Consider the following 10125-nt stretch of genomic DNA (forward strand, 5'->3'; position numbering starts at 1 on the left):
TAGAGAGACTAAAATATTTTAAAAAACTAAAAAAAATTCTAAAAAGTTCAAAATATTTTTTATATTAAGACTAAATTTTAAATTTTATGTGAGTATAGAGATTATTTATTTAATTTAACAACTGATTTTATTCATTTAAGTTGTCATGTTAGCAAATTAATACTACATCAGCAAAGTCAATACTCATCTCATTAAATCAATAGTCATGTCAATATTTTTAATGACAAAAATGAAGTTAATGATTGGATTATAATTATCAAATTAAAATAATACGATAATTAAATTTGTATAAATGATAGTATATGAACTAAATTCTAAATTTTCATAAAGCATAGAGACCTCTTATAAATTTGACAAAAAATCTAATTAAGTTGTTATATTAGTATTGCATCTAAATAACTAAAGAAGTATCTTAACTCTTATTTTCCATTATCTAACTCCTTATCGTATTATTACATTTAAATAAATCTTTAAACTTTTATTTTTTCACTATCTAAATCCCTCTAATTAATAAAAGATAAATATTTATAATTATATATAATTAATAAAAAATAAAAATAACTTTTGTAAAATACAAATAGAGACCTTTTTTTATTAACTTTATATAAAATTTTTTCTTTTTTGCTTATTATTTTTTATAATGGTATCAAATAATTAATTTTTATACTAATTTTGCATATAAATATAGTTATTTTTTATTAATTTTATATATAAACATTTCCTTTTTATTAATAACTAATAATTTTACATATAGATATTTCATTTTCACTAATTATTTTTACTAATTATTTTCGATTATGATATCAAATAATTATTTTTTTTATTAATTTTCATATAACTATAGACATTTCTTTTTTATTAATTTTATATAATGTCAATTCATTTCTAATCATTATTTTTTTGTCATGATACCAATTATTAAAAATTTTTGTTAGATCATTTTTTAAAACTTTCTTCTTCTTTTTTTACTCATTTTTCTTTCGTGTGTATAACTTTTTTATCATATTATTATGCGGCAAATAAGAGTTGAGGTACTTATAATTAGATGCACTAATAGTATATAGGCTTAGGTAATAAAAAATAAGAGTTGTGGACTTATTTAGTTTCAATAATAGTATAAGATTTCAATTGGATTTTTTTTTTAAATACTTGAAGGATTTTTTTTTTCATATTTTAGCCTTTAATTTAATGTTTTAGTCAATTTTTATAATTTATAATTTTGCTTGTTTTAAATGTTTGAAAAATATGTTTTGAAAGTTATTATCATCACCATCAACCTATCCATAGCTTTTGGACATGTTCCGGAATTACATTCAATTCCGGCATAAATTGTTATCCGGCAATATCATATTTAGTCTTTAAATTTTAAGGAAATTATTAATATGCTCTGTTTTTTTTTTTTTTAAATGTTCGCTAGGAAAACATAAGTTTTAAAATCTTTCAGACATCTTGAGTTTAGTTTTGTTACTTGAAAGTAGAAAAAAAAAATCTTTTAACAAAAAAAAAAAATCAACAAATCATGGATGTCATGCGGCATCGAAATTGAAATTTTAAAAATTATTCAAAATTTTGAAAAGAAGCTTCAAAATTTTAATTTTACCATATTAAGTGATCTATAATGTTACTCACTTAAGTGATCTATAATATTTAAATAATGGAAAAATAAGATTTAAAAGGAATAATTTAAATATTAAATTTTTCCTTAAATCTTGTCAACACGTTTGGTGAAACTTTAAAAAATCTTTTCATCTGGAAAGTATTAAGAAAATCATTTAATTTTTTATAAGAATTTGTTATCTAACTCATTTGGTATTAGAAAAGGATTTCATTTATCCTTTATTTTTTTTCTTTTTCTCATTGTTCGAGCCTTTCATACTTTTTTTTTATTTTTCCATTTTTTAATGTTTATTATTGTTCATTCTTATCTTAAACTTTTATTTATTTTACCTCATTGTTCTTATTCCGTTTCAAAATTATATTTTGAATTAAAAATGGGTTCACTTTATTGAAACAGTAAGTGAAAATTTTTGATATTGAAAATTTACAATTTTAAAGAATTTTCAAAATTTTCCTCACCTAAGAATTTTGGAAAAGATTGTCAATTAAAATTTTCATGGAATTACATAATTTGTTCGATTTCCCTTTACTTTGATAATTAAATGAAATGCACATAATGCAATTTGCAATTATTTCACAATTTTATTATGATATGTATTCATTTTATTAAACATGCATTTGCAATTTTTGGCCAAAAAATTAATGCTTTTGTAATTATTTAGAAATAATTATTTAAGAGTTACTGAAATTCACCGTAAATCTGGTACTTAAACTCTTTAGTGATTCAATGAAATAAAAGTTCTAGTTTTTGGCATACCTAAATTTAAATTTTATTAAAGAATAATTTTCTAGAATATGGAATTGGTTAATAAGAAAATAAATAAATAAAATTTAGTCAATTTTTAATTTAATAAGAAAATTATAAATTAAGGCTGCAGATCCAACAATTGAGTTTTAAAGGTTACAGATGAAAAATAAAATTTACTGAAAGTTTACTTTAAATTAAGGATTTTTATATTATTAAAAAAATAAAATTATTCAATATTTTAATTAAATAAGAAAATCATTAATTAGTGACAAAATACTTTATTTGATAATATCATTCACTATTTATACTTTTGGATTTGATCCTTTATAATTAGTGTATATATATTTTTGTATATATATACTCTATTATAAAACTCCTGATCACAAGTCCAGTGGCACCAACACAGCTAAGAATTTATATAAAAATATAAAATTATTACAAGAAAATAAAATTAAGGGTATTTTTGTCTTTTATTCATTTTTATAAAAAACCATACTTAAAAATTTATCCACCTTTTAAAATTAATTTATATTTGATACATTAACGGTCTATAAATTTTATATGTTATTAATAAATCATATATTAACACCTCACTTATTAATAAATTTAAAAAAAAAAAAGCGCTTAAAAATAATATTCATAAACTTAATAAATATTAATTAGGAAAAAATGAATTACTAGGGTTTTCTTTCTCTTCAATTGCTTCCTTCTTGGCTTCTTGCAATCTTGCCATGTATTACACAACCAAACCCTCTTGTTGTATTTTCATTTATACCACCTCACTAATTAAGACTTTGGCCATGCCATGAATACGTTTACTGATTGGCGAGGTTTTTGTTTGAAATTTGAAGAGTTGTCCACAATTGATCACAATGAGCAAGTCCAGAAGTTTTACGCTTGGTGGTAAGAAAATATCAAATTTCCTTTACTACCTCAAAATAACCAAACTGAACATGAATATCTTCAATAAAAGTGTTTTAAACCAGGTTATCACGTATTTGAAGGTTTTTGCCATCCAAACTTCAAGTCGATCATAGTCTCATCTCTCTCATGTAGGTTTAACAACGTCCCGAGTGACAATATGCCAGAGTTTACGCATAATCAAAAAATTTTCATGCCTTTCACCCATTATAATTTGTTCCATTCAAAACAATGGTAATTGGCCTAGAAATATAATGTCTCCATATTCCAAGTATAGCAGAAATTATTGATAATTTAAAATATGGTGCATTTCACTTTGAATAGAGAGAATTAATTATTGATGAATACATTTAATTTCTTTTATTAATTTTATTTATATTTTGAATAATTATGTTTGAATAGTAATAATTATTATATAACAAATGATTATAACCATTTGAATATAAATAGATGATTGCTCACATAAGTTATAATTGTATAAGTGATCATACTCATTTGAATAAAAATTTATATTTGTTTATTCATTTTGAATAATTTAGTATAATTATTTTCACTACTTTTGATTGAAAAGTTTAAAGTTTTGATATAACCTAAATGTATAATTGCCTTTAAGAAAGTATTCTTCACGTTTCAAAGCCAATTCTTTTTTATTGTTTCTATTCCTTTATTTATTTTTTTTTTAACAATTTAAAAGTAATTATATGAAATTCATATTTCACATGAGAAAGATATAAAGAAAAATTGACAAAATTGACTTTTGAAACTAGCATGAAAAGTCTCAAATATGCAAATCTTTTATTGGTAAACACATACTAAAGATCAGATAAGTTTAATATTTCTTTTTTTTTTTTGTTTTTATATTCTATTAAAAGAATTTATGTTACGAATTCATAAGAGACTTTGAGCCATATTGAATTTTGCTTTTACATTGACCATAAATTCTTTTAATTTTTCAATCCTGAATTAAATTATTTAATTTATAATTTATGATTTTATAGTCTATCTTATATGGATTTTCTTGATCATGGCATTGAATGGTCGTAAGCAAAAGGGCATGAAGTACTTGCTAGCTTTGGTTATGAATCTTCTATAACCTTATTATATATTGATAGGACCATGGTTAACAAATCAAAACGATAAAATTCTCAAGAATTATTTTAAAACATAAAAGAAATTGTGAATTTATAAATTTTTTCAAAAAAGAAGCAAGTACGTGTCTTCTTATCATAAAATCATATTTTATGGTTCATATTCCATGATTGCATTTTATTAACAAGAGAATAATGCATGATTCATATTATCTAATTTATATGATATTGTTTCAATAATTATTTCCTATTTATTTTGTTTATTTTATATAAGAAACAAACATATTATTTAAAATAATTTCAATTCAATTGGAGAAGTTATATAATTCTTTGTAATTAGTTAAAATGCTTTCTATTTATTGGGTGGAAAGTTTCATGTATTTGATAACTTGGATGCAAACTTTATATATAGTATTGTGTTGTTATACATAAAATTATGATTGTTCTTAATACCTAAAACATGGTGGGTATAGCTTTAGTGTCCATAATAAAATAATTTTATAAGTGTCTATGAGTTGGTATGACTGTCTCAAAAGGAGACTATAGAAGCATGAGTTTACTAAATTGAAGCAAATTATATAAGGATGATTATATTTGGCATCATACTTATTGATGTTTACTCTTATATTAGGTTAAAATATAAAAGTTATGAAATTTTTATGAAAGAAAAATATTAAGATATAGAATATTTGCTAGTTATCTTTCACTGAGAGTGAATTTGGAGGCCTCCTATTTAAAAAAAAAAAAATCCCACCAAATAGTGAAAAGATAATGAAATAGCAACTTGATTAAGTATATATGATATCTTAATAATTTAATGGGACATTCTTTAATAAAAGAATGCATATTTGCACATGGTGGGGTAATAAGAATCAAAAGAAATAAAAATTGCCACTATAGTGTTGTAAGATTTTAGTATAATTTTATGAGCAATTTATTAAAGTAAAATCATAAAAAGTCTTTAAATATCTTAAAAAAACTAAAATGGCTTGGTTTATTAATTGAGTTTATCCAATTGTGCTAGAAGTATAATTGTATTAAAGATGTATAAAAGTATGAAAATAGAAAAGTTAAAATTTATGAGTATAGAATTGTGGCCACAAACAATACTAATTATTTTTTAAAATGATTTGAATAAGGAAACAACATCTAAAGCATAAAAACCATCTGTAAACTGAAAATTTTGGACATTTTAGCCTATGAAGTGGTTATATTAGAGATTTAATCTCAAGTGAAGGTAATTATTATAAAAGAAAATTGAATTCCAAGATATTTGGTTAGTAGTACTACAAATAGAATGGATTTAAACCTTTACTATTAGACACCAATAATGGAAACCCAACTTTAAATTAGTAACCTCTAATTACAAAGTTTAAAGAGTAAAAATAAGTTATTGTTATATGTTTGTTAAACATTAGTAAAGCCCATTCAAATTTTAGAAACTAGTGTGCCCATCGCGTGAAAAGGATGAGTTTTTTATACTTGTAATAAAGTTTATTAGTTAAATGTCTAAAGTAATGAAGATATTATGAAAACTCTACCTATATAAATATTAAAGTGGTGCCGCTTCAACAAAAAATATTGGGGTCTCTTTTGTAAATGTTTATGAATAGGATAAGCATATGGTCATAATAATACTGAAGCAGTTATAAACTTTTTACAGAAGAATAAGTAAGTATTATGTGTGTTATATTTTTTATTATAATACTAGGAGTTGAGGTTTAATTTGTAGATACCATGAACTTCATTATAACTATAAGGTATATATGTTAATTGAGGCTTTACATCAAGAGATACTTTCTTGTATTCATAATATATGTTAATTTTTGTGAAAGGTTAAACATTAAACACTAATATTTCAAAATAGCGGTGGATTGTCATTAGTTTAGAATATGGTGCATCCCATATTGGATATAAAAGATAATCTAATAATATAAACAAGATCATATATGGATAATGATACAAAAGATGTACTTGATTATGAAGGCATAATGGAAGTGTTTTGACAAAAGAGTTATGAAAGTATAACAGAAGTGTTTTTACAAAAGAGTTACGAAAGCATATCCGACTTGATTCACTGGTTGGGGACAAGATTACACATTTAGAAATTGTTCACTCTCCACACATAAGTCTTTAAACACCGGTGCAAGGGATTCTTTGAAGAGTTCACAAGAAATGTCTTATTCCTTTGCTTTGCCATCTCTCTCTTTTCCTAATCTAATTTTCTATGTGACTTATCATATAATCCCATATATGAATGAGACTTGTTTCATACTTTCAATGAATACTCTTTCATCCTAATTCATCATGGCTGAATGCCATGCCACTTTTTGAGAGAGAAAAAGACTGCCATTCCTATCTTATTTCATGATGGTTAAATGCCATAATCATAATCACTTTCATGATGGTTAAATTGAAACATGAAAAATAATTTCTATTAGAATAAAAAGAGTGATCATTCAAGTGAACCAATTTATTTGTTATTATTAAAAAAAAGTATCTTTCTAGTTTAACAAAGTGATATTCGATTGAAACAAAACAATCGAAAGAGTCAACCTTAGATTTAATCTTTATAAATAGAAATTGTGAGTGTTCATTTGTAGATGTTCAAAGGAGTTCAAGAATTTAAAATCATTCTCTCTTTTCTCCCATTCTTTCACAAATAAATGCTAGTTACTTTGATATTATTTCTATAGAAATTAATGCTTAAAGTTTTCCATCTCTCTTCAATGGATGCTTAGTGGTTTAATATCATAAGTCTGAGATGATATCATACAAAACTTTATTGTATCTTAGAGGCATTTTGGTTAGATCTCTTTTATATGTTATAAATGATAGGTACGAAATAAATCTTAAAAGAAATAGTATTTACAATATGTCCTAATGTCATTTCATTTGTTCTTTGAAGTCTTGATCTTAAATTCATTTATTTCTTTAAAGGACTACAACCAAAGTCATAAGTGGATCATTATCAACTACAAATTTTTAATTCGTAGCAAGTCTTGTTAATAACACTGTGGATATACAGGTCGTAGATCTAGGGTTTTGTTGAAAGGGGAATTATTATGCGGAGAAAACACTGGATGGCTGAAACAAAGTGATAGACACGTCTTTTAGGTAGGATTTTAGATATAAACTAGAAAGAGAAGCCCTGACATCATGTTGTACAAAACAAAATTCTTGTATTGTCAAATATGTAAAAGCTAGTACAAGAGTACCCTATATATAAAAGATTCTCAAGAATCATATCGTAATCATGTCTACACGATGCTGGTATTGTAATGCTAATATCTTTCTAAATTAACGGTGTTCAAACTTCAAACTCTGAAGAATTTTTTTTTCGAATAAGACAGCATTTTCAATACTCCGAAGATCCAATCATAAAGAATGATCCGATTGTAATTGAAATATTCGTTCAATATGATTTCAAGTTATATTTAGTACACAAAATTATAATAAGATAAGATATAATTATACTATGAATAGGATTAGATTAAATAATGTCATCTTATCTTATGTTTAATGCTAAAATTATTCTTCTTCAAAGTTGATACAATTTAAATTATTGATGTAATTTTTAAGAGTATAATAAAACATGTAAGTTTAATACTATGAATAAAAAATAATCATCTCTACTTTAAAAGGATTGAATCATTGCATACCAAGAGCATGATAATTTTTCTTATAATCTTATCTTTTCAATTAGATAGAAATCAAATATAATATAAAATGACTATTGTACTATCCTATCTATCATTTTATGTATCAAATATGAACTCATAATATTAGTTAAAAGCCTAATCGAAGATTGCAAAATTATTGGTACTAAGAAAGAGATTCATGGAAAAAATACTTATATGACCTTTAACTTAAAACAATTAGGGCAATTTCTTTTGTTTATTTCCTTTTTCTTTTGATTTTTCTATGAACTGTGAATGCGATCATTTTATCCCAGAGATTAATGCACTGTTACAAACTTAAACGCATATGGATGTAGATGGTACAGAAAGTTCAATCCTTGTACATTATTTTCCAATGTATTGTTCTTAAACTACTAAAAGCCAGCTTAAAGCTAGGGCATAAACCAACGTGAAAATTAAACAGAGAAGTGATTACTATCTAATTTTCTTTCTAGTGATTATGATGAGATGATATTCTATACGACTCTCTTCTTATTTTCAAGAAATCTATGACTCTGTTGTGATCAGGGACGTTGTCTTTGATTACAGGCTCTTCACTGAAATTCTTCATCCATGCATGTAGGCGGGGGAAGGTATCGGCTTTAATAAGCTTCACTCCTACTACCTCTTCCATAGGCACTAACATATGAATAACCATTCCAAAGACAAGATCAGGTAGACCAATTTTGTCACCACCAAAAAACTTCTTCTCTCCAAGTCCATGCTTCTCTATTGTTCTCAAGATTTCTAAGTTAGTAGTGATTGCCTTTTCCTGTTCTTCACCAAATTTCTGAAAGAATTCCCACATAGTTCGAGTCTGCAAACAGAAACATAATAATAAGGCTAGAATCAAACATCATCAATCCACAAATGGCTTGAAACAGACATGAGCAGACCTCTAAAAAGGTACAAAGTAAAATAAAAGCTCTTGTGCTTTGAAGAAAAAGTAGATAAATTAAAGACTGGGACGAAAATGATGAAACTTATGATTGTTTGAAGAACAAAATCCTGATAACATATACCTTTTCATCTATAAATTTGGCCCAAAACCGGGCAACGGATCTCTCATGAGCATCATTTGGCAGCAGGGGATTCTGTGACCACACCTCATCAATGTATTCTAAAATAACCAATGACTCTGCAATTGCTTTTCCTCCATGAACAAGCACTGGAATCTTCTTGTGAACAGGGTTGTACTGTAGCAGCAAGTTGCTCTTACTATGAGGGAGATTTTCCTCTATGTATTCATAATCCACACCTTTTAGTTTTAGAGCCCAAATGACCCTTCGGCTAAAAGGACTTGGCCAAAATCCAAAGAGCTTCACTTCATCCATGCTGTGATGTGTGATCTCTATTTTGATTGAATGGCCTTTATATACTAGTTTGAATGGGGATTTTGTTGTTCTTAGTCAGCCAAAATACAATTTAAAGTAGTAAAATTGTAATTGTATTGTACAAATTATAGACCTATATCGGCCAAATTACTTGTTTAATTAACTATTATTGCCTGGGGTTGAATTTTCATCCAATCATATGCGTCATGGATGATGCATCTGAATGTCTATGCTTGCTGCAAAATATATTTTGTGAAATTGTGTTTCCGGGGATGTGTTCAGCTTCCACAGAAAAAGCAAAAGATTTTTATCTGTCATATCTCAAAATAACTACTATAACAACGTATATGCTGACTTAGTTTCTTATTTGGTATTATATCTTTCAAGCCAAGCAAAACTATTTTATCGACAGCGCCAAAGGGTTAAGAATTAGTTGTTTATTCTTTTCGCTTGAATCGAAGCTATAGCTATACCATTTTAATAATTTATGATTTAATCTCTAAATTATATTATTTTTTATGATTTGATAGTTATAAAAAATTAAGATTAAATATTCGAATTTTTTGTATTCTAATTATATAGAAAAGATGAAACTAAGATTTCTTTTCAACGTATATAGAACTTTAAGATAGAGTGGGCAGCACTTTTAGAACTCCAAAATTCCAAAGTGAGAAAAGGGTGCTGTTGAAAATGTCTTTGATCTACACGTCATGCATGATGCATTTGGATTACTTAGA

At 25.4% G+C, this 10125-nt stretch overlaps 1 protein-coding gene across 1 annotated transcript; it reads right to left on the minus strand.

The window, feature by feature from the left end:
• Nucleotides 1–8375: 8375 nt before the first annotated feature.
• LOC111307906 (glutathione S-transferase U7-like) lies at nucleotides 8376–9412 on the minus strand. The gene is made up of 2 exons (XM_022906239.2): nucleotides 9077–9412; nucleotides 8376–8871 (listed from the first exon to the last, which is right to left on the minus strand). The coding sequence occupies exons 1-2, from the start codon at nucleotides 9386–9388 to the stop codon at nucleotides 8506–8508; spliced, it is 678 nt and encodes a 225-aa protein (XP_022761974.2). The 5' UTR covers nucleotides 9389–9412; the 3' UTR covers nucleotides 8376–8505.
• Nucleotides 9413–10125: the final 713 nt, after the last annotated feature.

Source organism: Durio zibethinus, chromosome 22 (genome assembly GCF_047325235.1).
Source record: "Durio zibethinus cultivar Kanyao isolate XHJ-2024 chromosome 22, ASM4732523v1, whole genome shotgun sequence".
Classification (NCBI taxonomy): Eukaryota; Viridiplantae; Streptophyta; class Magnoliopsida; order Malvales; family Malvaceae; genus Durio; species Durio zibethinus.